This window comes from Dendrobium catenatum, unplaced genomic scaffold (assembly GCF_001605985.2).
Source record: "Dendrobium catenatum unplaced genomic scaffold, ASM160598v2 fragScaff_scaffold_1386, whole genome shotgun sequence".
In the NCBI taxonomy this organism is placed as follows: domain Eukaryota; kingdom Viridiplantae; phylum Streptophyta; class Magnoliopsida; order Asparagales; family Orchidaceae; genus Dendrobium; species Dendrobium catenatum.
In genome coordinates, this window is record NW_021319848.1 from 96,583 (window position 1) to 114,066 (window position 17,484).

General features: G+C 37.7%; 1 protein-coding gene across 2 annotated transcripts; it reads right to left on the reverse strand.

The window, feature by feature from the left end:
- Nucleotides 1-15,847: 15,847 nt before the first annotated feature.
- Nucleotides 15,848-17,189, reverse strand: LOC110095543 (transcription factor DYT1). 2 transcript variants are annotated; one of them, XM_028699764.1, is made up of 3 exons: nucleotides 16,520-17,189; nucleotides 16,256-16,432; nucleotides 15,848-16,128 (listed from the first exon to the last, which is right to left on the reverse strand). In XM_028699764.1, exons 1-3 carry the CDS (start codon nucleotides 16,688-16,690, stop codon nucleotides 16,057-16,059), a joined length of 420 nt encoding a protein of 139 aa, XP_028555597.1. In that variant the 5' UTR covers nucleotides 16,691-17,189; the 3' UTR covers nucleotides 15,848-16,056. The 2 variants fall into 2 exon arrangements, with proteins under 2 accessions (XP_028555597.1, XP_028555596.1); XM_028699763.1 differs by having other exon boundaries at nucleotides 15,848-16,432.
- Between the last annotated feature and the right edge of the window lie 295 nt (nucleotides 17,190-17,484).

Here is a 17,484-nt window from a genome sequence, read left to right on the forward strand (position 1 = left end):
CTTGATGGCTATGTGCTCGTTATGTGATTTTACATATTTTTAAGAAAGTGTCATGATATTATGATATGATATTCTGGACAACATGCATAATTTCACTACTTATAGTTCTAGGTGAAATGCAATCATATTTCATTTCACTACTTATAGTTCTAGGTAAAATGCAACCATATTTGTTATATTATGCTTGGTACTTAGTACATATCCCACGACTATCATTAATCAAAAGTTTTCTCTCATTATCGAGATGGGTATTTAACTATAGGGTATGCGCATATAAGAAACTAGAATTCAAATTATAAAGTCCTCGCAAAATGAGGGTGAAATATCTTGGTAGTGTCTTATTTAAAACCTAATCTGCCTTCTAAAAATTCACCCAAAATTTAAGCTCTTTAAAACTCTCTGTCATAAAAAAGAGGCGAAGCGGAGAGGACAGGGCATGAAATTTTGGAGCTAGCTCGTGCTGGCAGCCTCGCCCTCACTCGCTCGCGGTCACACCCTTGCAAACACTAGCACTAGCATAGTCACGTATGATGCTCTCCTGCTCACACTTTCTGGTACCAGGATGGATTGGGTTAGCTGGGGGATAAGGGGTAGGTTGGGTTCAATCTTAATTTATGACCCATTTGTCTAATTGGGTCACGCTCAAGTCAAATTTGCTGAAGGCAGGTCAGTTTTGGGTTGGATCTGAACCCAATTCGAAGACCCATTTTGACACCCCCACTATTTCGTTGTTTATTAGTAAGCTATAGTTAAATGGTTAAAAAGAAAGATATATAATCTTCCAATATAGATCCTAAAGTGTGACACATATATATGTGAGAAAGAGATGTGCAGTAATTATAATCGATGCAAAAATTTTTATGTGAAAAATCAAAGAAAGGGAAAACTATAGGGCCTGACCAAATTAAAATGATTCCACTATTATTTATTGTTGATTACTAATGATGCCCTTCCTCGAGGACATGCATTGACACATTGTATAAATATACATCGTATAGAATATACTACATGATTAGAGTTGGAAGAATCTAATGATATGAGAGTTGTTCTCAAGAGGATGTTGGCTTGCTAGTTTGGTCGGTAGGATCGTAGTTAAGTGAAAGAGGTCAAAGGGACCATAGTTAGGTGATAGTGGTCAAAGCATAGTTGGTGGGTGATGAAGGTTGAAAGAGCTGTAGCCGAGCGGTGAAGGTCAAAGGGACCATAGTCATGGAGTGGCAGAGGTTAGAAGGATCATGGTCGGGCGATATAGGTTGGTGAGATTATAGTTTGGTTACGGTAGTTTTAGGGACGTAGTCAGACAATGGAGGTCAAAGGGATTGTAATCGGTGAGCGACTGAGATCAAAAGAATAATGGTTAGATAACAAAGGTCAAAGGGATTGTAGTCGGGGATGATGGCCAGAGGGACCATAATCGGTTGATGATAGTGGTAGGAGGGACCATAGTTGGCTTGTGATGAGGTTAGATTAATAGTAGTTAGCGGGTGACTATGGTTGGATGAATCATAATCGATGAATGATTGTGGTCAGAGGGATCGTAGTCGGGCGATGAAGGTCGAAGGGACCGTAATTCAGTGATAGAGGTATAGAGGCCGTTGTCAAGCAATAGAGGTTGTAGGGATCTTAGTTAGTGGGCGATGTAAGTTGGAGGGATCATTTTTGCACGATGATGGTAATAGGGATCGTGGTTGGTGAGTGATTATGGTTGGAGGGACTAAAGTTGTGCAACGAAAGTAGGAGGAATTAGAATTAGGTGATTAAAATCAAAGGTGCCATTATTGAGCTGCAAAGGTCGGAGGGACTATAATCGATAGGCGATAGAGGTAAGAGGGGTTATAGCCGAGTGATTGAGTTTGGATGGACCATTATTGAGTGATAGAGGTTTGACCGACCATAGTTGGCGGTTATTATCAAGTAAAATATGTTGTAGGGACCATAGTAAGTAGGCGACGAAGGTCGGAGGGACCATTATCATGTGATAGTGGTTAGAGGGAATACAGTTTGGGGGCAACTGTTGTATGAGATACTGGTAGTCAGTGGATGACTATGATTAAAGGAACAAAAGTTTAGCGAATGGGTCGAAAGGACTATAGTCAGTTGATAATGAAATTTTGGTGGTGGTAACTAAATGGAGGTCGATGGCGATGGTTTGGCAAAAGTGTAGTAGCGACGGTGGGGTGGTGAGGGTGTTGGCGGTGGTGCATTTGTGGAGCTCTGGGATTCTTGAATGCTTGAGTCTCTAGCTTAGGGTCTAAGTCTCCTCCAAAGTGCCCCTCATGTAGTGAGAGGGGTCTATTTATAGATTTTGAGAATAGCATGCTCCATAAATATGAAATCCCTTAAGTAAAAGAAAGCTAAACTCTAAACATCGAGATGCCTTTTAGTGTAATGGTTAGAATTTTCATAAGAAACTCTGTAGTTAAACGTACTAATATTAGAGCAATTTTGGGATGGGTGACCTACTGGGAAGTTATAACAATAGGGCAAAACCGTGAGGCTCATAGGCCAAAGCAGACAATATCTCGATAGTTAAGAGTTTGGGTTATTACAAATGGTATCAGAGCAATACACCAGCCGGAAGATGGGAACCAAGTGCCATACAAGACAAAGTGTTACGCCATGGGAGCCACCTCTTGAACCATATATGGAATAAAGTGCTACGTGACGGGAGTCACCACTTGAACTTATAGGGGCCACCTCTAGAGTCCTATCTACCTGGTGGATAATTCCGGGATACAGATATTGACGAGGATGTCAATTACTTAAGTGAGAAAGATTATGAAACCCTTAAATAAAAGAAAGCTAAAATCTAAACATCGAGGTGCCTTTTGGTGTAATGGTTAGAATTTTCGTAAGAAACTCTGTAGTTAAGCATGCTCATCTTAGAGAAATTCTTGGATGAGTGACATACTGGGAAGTTAGACCAACAGGGTAAAACAATGAGACTCTTAGGCCAAAGCGGATAATATCTAGATAGTAAATAGTTTGAGCTGTTACAATAAATATGGAAAAGACTTAGGATAAATTTGGAGTGCTCCATCAGATGATTTGTATTGATTCCCTTAATTATGGAGTGTTTATCAAACATTTAAGTGACTTAGTAATTTCAGAATTAAGTGGTATTGGGTTCATTAGATTCATTTCATTATGCCAGTCGATTTGACTAAAAGCAAGCATACCATATTTGAATATCATTTGATCATCCCATTAATATTTTGAAGCTTCCAAATATGCTTTGATTTATTGATTTGGGCTTAGACATGCTTTGAGATTCATACCTGATCAAAGCACTTTTTTGGTGGCACATTAGTTTCCCCCTTATTTTTAGATGTTGAAGCCTATAGAGTCTAAAAAACATGTGTCTAAGCTTTTCAAATTGTTTGTGAGGTAAATTTATAATTTCAAGAAAATTAGGAGGTGCGACTTCTCCCTGAACGCTAATGTGAAACTCCTCTCTAGCTAGTGCAATAACAACTAGCCATTTTCCCACTATGTGGGGTCGACTAAATGAATCATTTATCTCCATTGTTCCCAATTAAAGTTAAATTCTCATTTAAATCTAATAAAAAAAGGTCATTTCTAATATTTTCTGACCAAGTCATTTTAGGTCGACCTCTACCATTATTAACATAAGTAAAATCTAATACATCTACTTTCCTAATTGGTTTACCAGAAAGATGCCGTTTTATGTGCCAAACCATCTAAGTCAATTCTCTCTTATCTTATCTTCCACTAGTGCTACTCCAACCTTTTCACCTATGTGCTCATTTCATGTCCTCTTTGGTTATTAACCAAGTATATTGCTTTTGATAATAATTTTATCATTTCCTAAAGTCAGGGTGTTAATTGGACCAACATATATTAAAAAAGGATATTTGACCTATTTGAGGTTATTGTCAAAATATTGCTTGATAGTATTAACTTATATGGAAGAGGTCGAGGGAATCCATTAAGGATATTTGACCTATTCGAGATTGTTTGTAAGTGTTACTCGATAATGCTAACCTATATAAAAAATGTTGAACTGAATCCCCCTGTGATTGATTATACCATGATTGGGAGGGGAAAAATGTCATATATATTCCAAATCAAAGGTTAACGTTGGTCTGTTACTATCTTTTTGAGGTTGAGACTATGCCATTATCCAAGGAGTAGAAGTCTAAATAATATAAAGTTTAGGATTCACTTGAAACCTTATTGTATTTGTTAGAAGCTTTATGAAAGATGGTTGCCAAAAAAATTATTTTTGAACACAAAATATTAGAGGGTACTTGACCATAGCCTTATTTGAGATTACAACCAAAGTTACAACTCAATCATAATCTAATTCCTATAAGATTGATACAACAATAATTGATTGTTTAGAAGTAATAGATCAATGCATGCTTGCTATTATAGTAAAGCCTGTCCATAATATTGAAAGACCTCTTTTAGACATGATAATATTTCATGGTAAATGTAATTTAATTTTATAATTTCATGCAAAAAAAAAACGAGTTATCAAATATTATACGAACCATTAAGATTTCATTTGAAAATAAATACAAACATCTTTATCAATTAATCATAATAATATAATAAAATTAAAATCTTTTTTAGAAGCATTCAAACCTGTTATTTGGCTCTACAAATTCTTCATGCATTTACTAATATATAATAATTAGGATTAAAACTAATAATTACTCATAATAATATAATAAAATTAAAAGTCCGGATACTGTTTAAATAATTAAAATGAAAGGCTATAATTTTATGTGGGACAAAATTCAAACAACTTTTATAAAAGTAATATAGATTTTTTGAAGAGCACTATAATTTAAATTTTTTGCTTTGTTAAATTATGAAGTTTGGCATAATTTTAAATCTATAATTTCAAGGCGAACATGGATTTAAAGTAAACAATGTCATTGAAAAAAATCATATGCTTGACCAAAATGTAAGGAAAAACATCTATATTAAAGTGAAAAACTTCATTAAAAAATTGCATACATGACCTAAATGTAAGAAACTACGAATTTTAAGGTTATATGAATTTCATCAAAGTGCTAAAATATTGAGAATATATATGCTGTTGTAAAGCAAATACGCTAGCCATTTAAAAAAATATTAGGATTTATACATTTAACACCTAAAATATATTATTTGTATACATTATATTCAAAATGAAACTACCAAAAAAAAAAAAAAAAAATCTCTCATTGCATCTTTTTATAATCTCGTATCCACTCTCACTTCCCATCATCATTCACTAGCAAACCCGGTGAATCAATTAATGTCACACAAAAAAAACTTGACTTGAATTCAACCCAGAAAATCAACAAATTGGGATAAAACCCATTTAACAACGATTTGGGTTTTGAGTCCTAATTCTCAATTCATTTAAAAAAACAGTTTGTATTTGGGTCAACCTGCTAACCCAAAATGAAGTCGAGTTTGATTCATGTCCGCCCTCCTGCCACCACACACGCGTCCGCGAAAGCAACTTCAGGTCCATCACCCTCACATATCTTGCCCCAAAAACCTACGCCTTGTGCTCCGCAACCATTAAGCCTCACGCTCGCAACCTCGTACCCACACTCGTGCTGACCATAAACCACAATCTGGCTCCCCACTACCCCACTAACCCTCGTTTTCCTCAAAACCACTCCCCACCAATCTCTCATGACACAAAACTCTCAACTTAGCCCATTCTCTTCCTCATGGCGGCACACAGGAAACTCATGCACGAAGGAATTCTGGAATTACCTAGCTCTCGTCTCCTTCTTGCATCGTAAGAAACACCAATCCTCCTTAGCCTATGATCCACTTCCCTCACAGCCTCCAAGATGAGCTCGAAGACCAAGCTAGCTGCCGCAAAAATTGACCTCCCACTAAGCTCCCCAAACAAAGCAGTAGCCTCCGATCCTCTCTCTCAATGTACTTCTATCTCACACCCGACACCTCTACTCCCGATAGCCCATGGCCGAACCCTCTATCCTCCCTTGTCCATCTTTCTCCCTCTCTCTGTTATATAATAATAATAATAATAATAATAATGATTTATTATTATTATTATAAAATAGGTGCCATAACAGGAGAATATAAAAAATATATTAGGGCCGATTCACTCTCCGAAAGCCCTCAACCAATAATTTGATCCAGTTGAGCAAACCTAAAGGGAAAATGCCATCCCTAACCTCCCCTCACTAGGAGGGGGCGCTGAAATGTTGTTGAATTTTAAGCAGAATTAAAAATTATCTTTTAATATTATATCAAATCACTTAATTAATAGGCCGCGTGCAATGAAAGACTTGAATATCAATTCTAGGGTCGATTTTCTCTCTTGAATCTCTTGGCCTTTGATTCAATCCGGTCAAGCGGATTAAAAGGGTAAGTGCCATTCCCAACCTCCCCTCGTGGGGAGGGGGCGCTTGAAGGCTGTAGAAATGTCAGGAAAATTCCAAAATACCACGAGCATTGCATCAGAAGACTCAAGACTAATTTTTGGTTTAATTCTCTCTCCCGAAGCCCTTTCCATCAATTTGATCTGGTTTAGCAAACCAAAAAGGGCAAGTCCTTCCCTAACCTCCCCTTTTTGGTAGGGGACGTCGAGAGCTGTTGAAATTTGAATTGATTATGCACAGAACTAGATCACGAACAGGGAACTAGACCTAATATCTAAAACAAAGTTGTAATGTGTAAAATAACCAAATCCTTAAATGCAAATGAACAAATGAGAGGTGTGTGGTGGACAAAACTCCAACTATAACTTTCTTGTAAAGAAAGATAGGAAAGAACTCTACCTATTAGCAATAACATAAAATCTCCAATAAATATTAAGCGTTATCATGATGAATGGAATGGAAATATTAGAATGCAACATTGACATATTCATTATGCATGATGCAGAACACCTTCAAAGATAACAAAGAACTTGAAGTATACACGACAAATCATGGCAACAATAGACAAGTGATGAACATAATAATCCACCAATAGTCAAATACAAGAAACACAACACATCTATAAGAAAAGGAAGGAGGCTATCTTGGGAGTAACCTTCTTACTGTCAATAGCAATTAACTAGAAAATAAGTGTACTAGTCTACTTGTGAGCGGCAACCACATTTAAGCTATGAGTGTGACGATCTCCCTTCGACCAATGTCAACTATCTTGTAGATACATGAAATAGTCCCCACAAGCACTAAAAGACATGCAAGCAAAAATATACAACTCTCAATAAGTATTGTGAATTACCTATAAATGATGTTAGTAGATATGCAACACTCATGCTTGTGGAAAAGAGCATGATAGTTGCAATGAATATAAGCAACATGTTCATGAGTGAAGTATGAAGATTGTGCTAGCTAGTGTAGCAGAATTTCCCTAGTCAACATAAAAATGAATATACTAGTCTCTAACGAACATAAGATCAATGTGCAGTGAACATATCAACTTGCTTACAAACAACAACGCCTCTTGAAAACATACATAGTGCAACATACAATGAATACGAGCACCTACTGACAACAACTTAAGATTTGCCATATGCAAGTGGTATACCTATGAGTAGTATCCAATAATAGGCAGTGGATTCTATAAAACCCTTACAAACAACAACCATTCAATGTCAAGCAAAGGCGATTGATTTGTGACAAATGCAAGAAGCTACAAGTTATTGTAGAAGATTTGTTATATGCATAACATGCTATATACAAACAAACACATAAGCCTATGATGAATGCAAGCATCTACAAGCAACTACATGAGGTTTTGTCAGTGATTGACAGCTCACCTGCAGGAACCAACAAGCGACCCATAGAGCAGTGCTACGAGACACCTAGAAGTAGATGCAAGGAATTTATGATGTAAAATGTAGATCACTGGTAAGGTTCTTGATGCATCATATAATGTATTTACAGAAAGAAGTATACTCATGTAGACTAGATATTGAAGAAAATAAAAGCTACCAGAAGATGAAATGAGACCTAGTGTGTTGCTAAACAATGCCACTGGATTTGCAACATTTATATAAGGGGGAAAAAGGCAATATTCTTATAATGATTCTAATCTATATGCTAAAACAGATCCTGCATGTGTTCCTATCATCACATATAATTCCTAAATCCAACACTACGAGAATATTGTGCATGACAAATATTTAAGTTTCATCATCCTCCTTGAAAAGATTGGAGTTGACCCGACTTTTTTTTTATTGGAGTTGACCCGACTTGAATTATAATATGCCTCCTAAATTTCTGCAAAATATATGCATTTATCAAATATCAATCATGCCACCACGATGATGATCGTGTTGAATGAAAATCTCAATCGGAGGGGACCTCAAATATTTAAAATGCCTTCTAAATTCCTATGAAAATATTAGTGACCTTGACATCACCCTGATGATAAACGTGTTGATAGATAATTTCAACTAGAGGAGTCAAATCTCAAAAATCAATAAAAATTTAAAACTAAAATACATCCACCTCCCGCAATCATTGGTCAGGGGTGATAAATTTGAAATTAACCTCAGCTTAGAAAACGAATGTCTTGTCGGGTGTATCACGAATATTCATCATCAAATAGTCTCTTGTTAGAAGGGACGTGGCACATGCCCTTTGATCTAGTGGTTTTGCTGCAAAATAACACAATTATATTATGTTCCATAATGAAGTTAAACCCTTGAGTAATGAATAATAGGGTGCATTCGATAGACATAAAACCTTATGTTAGCTAAAGTAGACTCAAAATTATCCCTTTAGTCAACACCACCTCAGGTCTGCAAGGTATTCTTAGATGAAGCAATCCATGGCTGTCGATAAGGTATATTTTGTTAGATTGCATTTACTACTTCCTCTGACTCAATATACTAGGGATTATTATAGTCTAGGATGAAAAAACCATGGGATCTTGATCAGGCTCATTTTTATTCTTCCATAACTAGTTTTAAGTATACGGTGATAAATCTCAAATAATAAAATCTAAATTCTAATATCAAATCTAAATCTCTGAAGCTGTTGTTGTTATATTATGCTTGGTACTTAGTACATATCCCACGACTATCATTAATCAAAAGTTTTCTCTCATTATCGAGATGGGTATTTAACTATAGGGTATGCGCATATAAGAAACTAGAATTCAAATTATAAAGTCCTCGCAAAATGAGGGTGAAATATCTTGGTAGTGTCTTATTTAAAACCTAATCTACCTTCTAAAAATTCACTCAAAATTTAAGCTCTTTAAAACTCTCTGTCATGAAAAAGAGGCGAAGCGGAGAGGACAGGGCATGAAATTTTTGGAGCTAGCTCATGCTGGCAGCCTCGCCCTCGCTCGCTCGCGGTCACACCCTTGCAAACACCAGCACTAGCATAGTCATGCATGATGCTCTCCTGCTCACACTTTCTGGTACCAGGATAGATTGGGTTAGCTGGGGGATAAGGGGTAGGTTGGGTTCAATCTTAATTTATGACCCATTTGTCTAATTGGGTCACGCTCAAGTCAAATTTGCTGAAGGCAGGTCAGTTTTGGGTTGGATCTGAACCCAATTCGAAGACCCATTTTGACACCCCCACTAGTAATCACATCACCCTTTGTAATAGTTCTCATCCCCTTTTGCCGCTCACAATCACGATCCTCTACACTTATCTTGCCTCTACCCTATTTGCACCTCTAGCCATTGCCTATGCTAGATCAGTCAAATCATTCACTGACGAACCAACGCCATCATTGCCTTGCATGCACCTCTATATTCTCTTTCCTCTGCATTAATAGTGCAAGTCTATGGGGAGATGCGAAGGCAAAGGCAAGAAGAATTTGATTGAAAAAGGTGAGGGGTGGGCTAGTGCAATCCGTCTCTTTTCTCCTTGTGCTGGTGATCATCCAATGATATCAAGGGCAGATCCAGCTTTTTTTTTTTCAGGTTGGGCAAAATTTTAATTAATTAAAATATTAAACAATGACAATAATAATAATGATAAATAATAATAATAATAATAACAACAAGAACAACAAATAGTAATAATAAAACATTAAAAAAACATTAAACCAATATAATGCCATCAAAATTATAAGAGAAATTTTTTATCATTTATCTTTCAATATAATACTGATTTTAATAATATAAATTAGAGTATAATCATATAAGTTATGTTGACATTAGACTCTTACTTAAAAGAATAATATAAAAAAATGAGTCAAACTTAATGCTCCTAATCCAACAAAATCTAACAATACCTAAGCCTAGAAGAAAATTGGAAGCCCGGTCTCACTCGCTCGGCAAGGCTCCGTCTGAGCCTGAGACGTGTTAACTATTCAAAGCCTAAAAGAAGAGAAATATATAGAACATAATAGGGAAACTGAGAGAAGATTTATGTATTCCTTTTTGCTACATCACATAGTAAATAATACTCTCAAATATATAGATGACTAATAACAAAATATTGTTAGTAAAGGACAGTCCTATGTGGCACGACACATGTGAAGGGAATATTCTTCAGGTGCATTGTAACGTGTTTGATAGTGGCATAATCTTATGGGTGCTTTGCTGTAACATACACCCTCAAATTGAAGTTGTTTCAATAGTGATCAGTTTGGCTGAAAGAGTTTTGAACCGAGCTATTGGTAAAGCTTTAGTGAACAAGTCTACAACCTGATCCTGGGTAGCGATGTGATGAACGATAATTTGCCGGTTCTAAATACAATTTCGGATGAAATGACAATCAACTTCTATGTGTTTAGTCTGGGCATGAAACATAGGATTGTGTACTAAAGAAATGACAGGCATATTATCACATAACAATGTAGTAGGAGCTGTAGTTGGTAGATGAAAATCTGATAATAAGCGGTGCAACCAAATAATCTCAGATGCTGCCATCGCTAAGGAGCGATATTCGGCCTCAATAGAAGAACGAGCAATAGTTTGTTGCTTCTTAGCTTGCCAAGATATGAGTGATTTGCCAAGAAAATGACAATTGCGAGAAATGGATTTGAGATCAGTTACATCTCCTGCCCACTCCGAATCAACATAACTACGCAAATCAAGATTGTCCCAATAGAGAGGAATGCATTGTGACATGGTGGCTTGAATATAACGTAAAAGCCAATTGAGAGAGTCAAAGTGACACAACTGTGGCTTATGCATGTACTGGCACACCTGCTGAACAAAAAATGCAATGTCGGGACGAGTAAGAGTAAAATACTATAATGCACCTGCCAATTGACGATATAGAGAAGGGTTCGACAAATCAGCAGTAGTGACAGGCTTCATGGACTTCTTCGTAGAGCTAGGAGTAGACACCGGTTTTGAGTTGTTCATGCCAGCTCGAAAAAGTATGTTTTACGCATACTGAGTCTGAGTTAAATGAACTCCATATAAGGTAGACACAACTTGAATACCAAGAAACTGAGACAGAGAACCCAGGTTGCGCATAGAAAACCAGTGTTGTAAATCAAAGAGTAGCCGATTTATGGTGGTATGGTCATTTCACGTTAGTAAAATATCATCTATATATATAAGAATGTAGAGAAAAACAGAACCTACATGATAGCTGAGGAGCGAAGGATTAGTCTGACTGAACTGAAATCCAAATTGTTGAAGGTGATGCGATAGTGTTTCATACCACTGGCGTGGAGAGTGCTTTAGCCCATAGATAGCTTTTCAGAGACAACAGACATGAGTTGGATGAATAACATCATAGAAACCAGACGGTTGAATCATAAAAATAGTGTCCGTAAGCTGTCCATGCAGGAATGCATTTGAGACATCCAATTGGATGATGGGCCATTTGGGATGCAGTGCAACGTGAATAAAAAGTTAAATTATCAGCATTTTGGCCACAGGACTAAAGGTTTCAGTATAATCAAAACCTTCTTCCTGATTGAAACCTTGAGCTATTAGGCGGGCCTTGTAGTGAGTAGCAGAACCATCATATTTGAACTTAGTGCGGTATATCCACTTGCAACCAAGAAGGTTTTGGTCAGGAGATGGTGGAACCAAATCCCAGGTACCCTGAGATTATAAAGCCTGAAATTCCTGTGACATGGCCTTACGCTAATGATCAATTTTAGAGGCTTGGTTATATGAAATCAGATCAGCTGAATTAAGTACATGAGCTAGATTAAAAATAATTTTTGTCTTTGTAATTCCACTCTATAATTGGGTGATCATAAGTTGGACCGAGGAAACAAATTATGGAGGCTGTGGAGAGACCACTAGAGCAACATATAAAGATGGAGCAATTGGTGAAATTGGCATAGACTGTTGTGGTGAAGTTATTTGTGTGGATAATGGGGTTTGTAATGAAGCCTGTGATGAACAAGAGGAGATATAGGACGGTAAGCTGGAAGCAGGAACTAGAATAAGTGGTGGAAAAGAAGTTGGTATTGAAGTAACAGGTGGTGTATACGAGAGCTGAAGAAAAGGGTAGACGGATTCATTGAAAATTACATGTCTGGACGTATAGACTTTATTGGTGGATGGATCCAAACAGCGATTCCCTTTTTGAGTCGAAGCATATCCGATGAAAACACATGGAACAGAAAGAGGAGATAATTTGTGAGGACTATATAGTCGTAACCATGGATAACAAAGACACCAAAAAATGCATAGATGATCATATTTAGGAGAATGACCATAGAGTAGTGCATAAGGTGAAGTATTTTGAGTGTTGTGAGATGGAAGACGATTGATGAGATACACAGTAGTTAGAAGAGCATCAACCCAAAACTGAGGAGGTAAATGTGCTCCACTGAGAAGAGACCGAAGAAGTTCAATAATATAGCGATGCTTTCTCTCGGCAACTCCATTTTGAGGAGTATACGGGCATGTGAACTGGAATAATGCCACAATGTTTTAAAAGAGTAGAAAAGGATGTATTGACATACTCCCCTCCACCATCAGTGTGTAATATATGTATATATGCGGCAAATTGACATTCAATCAGCTTTTTAAATTCAATAAACTTAGACAAGGCATCAAATTTCTTAAGTATAGTATACACCCAGGTAAATTTGGTGAAATAATCTATAAAGGAAATATAATAACGATAACCAGTATTGGAATCGACTGGAGCTGGACCCCAAACATTAGAATGGATTATAGTAAAGGGTGTAGTACATTGAGACGAAGAACTAGTAAAGGGAAGTCAGTGACTCTTGGCCAACCGACAGGTATTACATAAAGAGGAAGTTACTGTAGTACAAATTTCATAGTTACTTTTAGCTAGATAGATAACATTGTAGATGATGGATGCCCCAATCTTTGATGCCGAAGGTCAGGAACTGCTTGTACTGAAACAAGAGCTAAACAGATGAGGATAATGAGGAAGCGGGTTGAACACGAAGCGGGTAGAGTCCGTTAATACATGGACCCTGAAGAAGAAGCTGCTAAGTCTTCCGATCCTTAATAATATAACCAGAAGAAGAAAAAGAAACATCGCAAGAATTGTCAGTGGTTAGACGATGAACAGAGAGGAGATTAAAGAAAAGATTCGGAACATGATGAAGCTTATGAAGTTGTAAATTACCAGCCAGAGTTGGAAGAAGACCTTTACCAGTGTTTTGAATGGGAATAGATTGGCTATTTCCTAAAATCACCTGATTAGAGCCAGTATATGGCTGAGAAGAGTGAATGTAGCTTGGATCCGATGTTAAATGCGAGGAAGCCCCACTGTCCAGATAACAGTCGGCCGAAGATGGTGAAGTAGCTGGGGTGAACAGAGCAGCTAACGGTTCTTGATTATACTGAGGATCATGATGATACCAACACTTTATCGCCGAATGACCCTGTTTACCACATATTTGACAGGTAACAGGTGATCGAGGAAATTTACCACCACGGTTTGGTGGAGCAAAAGAAGGCAGGCCTTTTGAAATAGAGGCGGTTCATCCACGAAATGAAGTAGAACGACCTCGTCCACGTCCACGAGGTGCAGCAAGCTCAACTGAGTTGCCCATGAGCTGAAGAGAACTAAGTTCACGAGTTACTTCATGTGCCAAATTAAGTTCTTCACTACACAATAAAGTGTATAAATCATCTAAAGATAGTGGTTGAAGATTAATCCTAATAGCTGTTTAGAATGTCTGATACGATGCTGGGAGTCCGTTGAGAGTATAATGAATAATATCTTATGGATCAACCGGAGATCCTACTGCAGCAAGTAAATCAGCTTTGGATTTGATACTGAGAAGGTACTGTGCCATAGTCTGATCCTTTATTGAGCAATGAAATAGCTCATTCTTAAGCTGACTTATGTGAGAATGAGTAGAAGACTGAAGACGTCTGCCTATCGTTATCCAGATATCTGCACAATGATCAAGGGGCAAAACATATGGCAATAACTCCGGTGAAATTATTGAATACAAAGCGGCAACTAGATTTTGATCAATCAAAATCCAAGTATTATAGGAAGTATTAATAGATGAACTGCCATCAATTTTGGTAATATATTTTGCTGGACATAAGCAGGATCCATCAAGAAAGCCTTCAAACCCATTTGCACGAAAAAGTTTAAGGACTTAAGATCGCCAGGTAGGATGATTTCCAACAGTGAGTGGAGTTGCAATGACATTCTTAAAGTTTTTCATTAAAAACTTGAGTTGAGACGGAATCAGAGTTTGATCCAATGACAATCCAGAATTGCCATATGTTCATGACTGAACAGTTTGAGAATCAGCTGACTGATTCATCTTGAATCACAAAAAAGAGGAGATCACAAGATGGTCTGCTCTGATACCATGTTAACTATCTGTAAGCAAAGCATAAAAGAAGAGAAATATATAGAACATAACAGGGAAACTGAGAGAAGATTTTTGTATTCCTTTTTGCTACAGCATATAGTGAATAATACTCTCAAATATATAGATTACTAATAACAAAATATTGTTAGTAAAGGATAGTCCTATGTGGCACTGCACATGTGAAGGGAATATTCTTCAGGTGCATTGTAACGGTTTGATAGTGGCAGAATCTTCTGGATGCTTTGCTGTAACAAGGCGGACGTTCTGGGTGAAATGAATCAAAGGAATGACGCCTTACGTTCTCACTCGCTCGGTAAGGCTCCGTCTGAGCCCAGGACGGACGTTCAGGAAGCTCGATGGCTGATGTCGAAGTTGACGACTCGTCTCCACCTTCCCAGGTGTGTGCGGCTCATCCCACAATTCCGTGTTCTGATGGTGACAGTTGTCATGGAATTAAGAGTGCACTTGAGCATGAAGTGCATAGGGCCAATGTGCCATCTTGCAGGTGTTTAGAAATTCCAACTGCAGCCTCTACCAAGCCTCCACCTACAGGTTTCAGCACTCCAGGTGCTTGTGGAAATTCCTCAAAGATGCAGAAATCAGATTTATCTCAAATTGAGGTTCAAATCCAAAGGTCTGGCTGTGGTATTCCACAAACTCCAACGAAGGGCCTAATCCTTGGAAAGACAACAGAGAAGGGAGGTGATGGAAAGACAACGGAGAAGGTCCTCTTGAACGTGGAATGCGACTGGGAAGAAAGAATTGCCAAAGCGGGCTGTGAAGTGAGAACTGGTCGGATGGGCAAACACCTTTAAGAGTGATAAATTTAGGGAAAAAAGATTTTTGGAGGGGGGCAAAATACCAAAAATATTTTTAAAATATCAAAAATATTCCCTCTAATATATTTTTTTTATTTTTTGAGGGTGGGCATTGCCCACCCTGGCTTCAATGTGGATCCGCCAGTGGATGATATACATTAGTTGATCCATTAATGAAGTGCTATATGATGATGCTATATATATATATATATCCTCTAGGAGAAAATCATCTCTAACCTGCCAATATCCATTACGAAATTTACTAGATAAAAAAAAAAGAGAAATATTATTTTTATTCACTAACATTAACATATTTTTGGATATCATCTCTAGTGCATATTGTATATAAAATGCCACATGAATTCGTGTGAGCAAATAAAACAGAATTTTTTTAATCATAAATGAAATCAAATCGATCCTATGAAAGCGCCAATAGCACTTGATAAAATTCTCCTTGCAACAATCTGAATATTCTTTTCTTCCTTGTTCAGTAACCACCTTGTGAGAGCTCAAACCTGCACTATGGAGCACCAATCGCAGTTGACAAAATCTTCTTCACATCGGCAATATGTATCTCCTTTTCATCCTTGCTCTGCAGCCAAAAAATCAAAACTGAAAAAAAAAAGGAAGAAGTGGGCGAAATGCCATTTTCTCTCTCCATCCAATACCATCAATGGCTTTGAGGACTTCTCAACTCTTACCAAAGCACATCTACTAACCTCTAGGCATAAAACTCCATGTGAAATCCCAGAAAAAGATACTGAGCTCACTTCATTAACCTCTAGTCCAAGCTGGCTAATGTCTTCGAGGAGCTTTGTGAATCCATTGTTCCTCTTCTCCGAAGTAACCTTCAAATAAAATTTGTTCTGCCCCATAGGACTCAGCTCCAACATTCCCTTCCAATATAAAAAAGTTCCTTATTTTAATTATACTTCTGCAACCAAAACCAAATCTTTTAATTTTGTTTTAAAGCAGAATTATACCTGGAACCTCACTGTATCTTGCGAAGCCTTAGTCGCAGTGCTTGACGAACTTCCCTGTTTCTCTCCCCCCTCTGTCCCAACAGTGGAGAGCTCAATCTGCAAATCAACTATCTGCTTCTGAAGATGTTTGATGTAGTCGATGGCGTCAGTGAGGGTAGACTCTTTGCTCATCTAAGGAATTATAGAAAAAAAAAATTGAATTTTAAGCATTGAGATTGAATTAATAAGAGGAAGGAAAGGCGATTGACTGCCTTTGTGATGTTGGGAACCAAAGCACGAAGAGAGAAGAGCTGCTGGTTAAGCTTAGTTCTCCTCCTCCTTTCGGCATCAAGGTTCTTTGATTTGAACTTGGGCTCAACGGTAGGATCAGGGAAATCGTTGAAGCCATCGAGGCCTTCAAGGACGGAGTCAATGAAGTCCATGGTGTCGGTCTCGATGGAGAATTCTCTCGGCCTGCGAGGCATTGGAACTCGTCCTAGTAAGTCTGGAAATAGTAGTGGAGGTATTGCCACTTTCTAATGAGAAGAGAGAGAGGTGGGAGTTGTGTGGAATCTCATGAAATTTGGACATGGCCGTACTATTCTCTGGTTTCGGAGGTGCGGTTCGCAAGGTAACCGTTAGCAATGCATTGATTGGCTGCCGGCCATCTCTCTCACTCTCTCTCTCTTCCTCTTTCGGAGAAGCTTTTGAATTGAAATTCGCATATCAAAACTAATTATCTGAGGTTGTTATTCACGCTTTTCATGGCTTATTTAGCTTGACTCAATTAGTTATGGAAATTCAGCTTTTTCTCTAGCATGGCGGGAGGCTAAGTTTTTCGTGGTTTCCCCTAAACGGAGGAGACGTCGGGAGGCTGACGAAATTTTGGATGAACATAAGATCACACTTTTGGACTTGATTCGAACATCGAATGAACAAGCCTTGGACTGAATATAATTTGAACTTAAATTGAACTTGCAGATTGG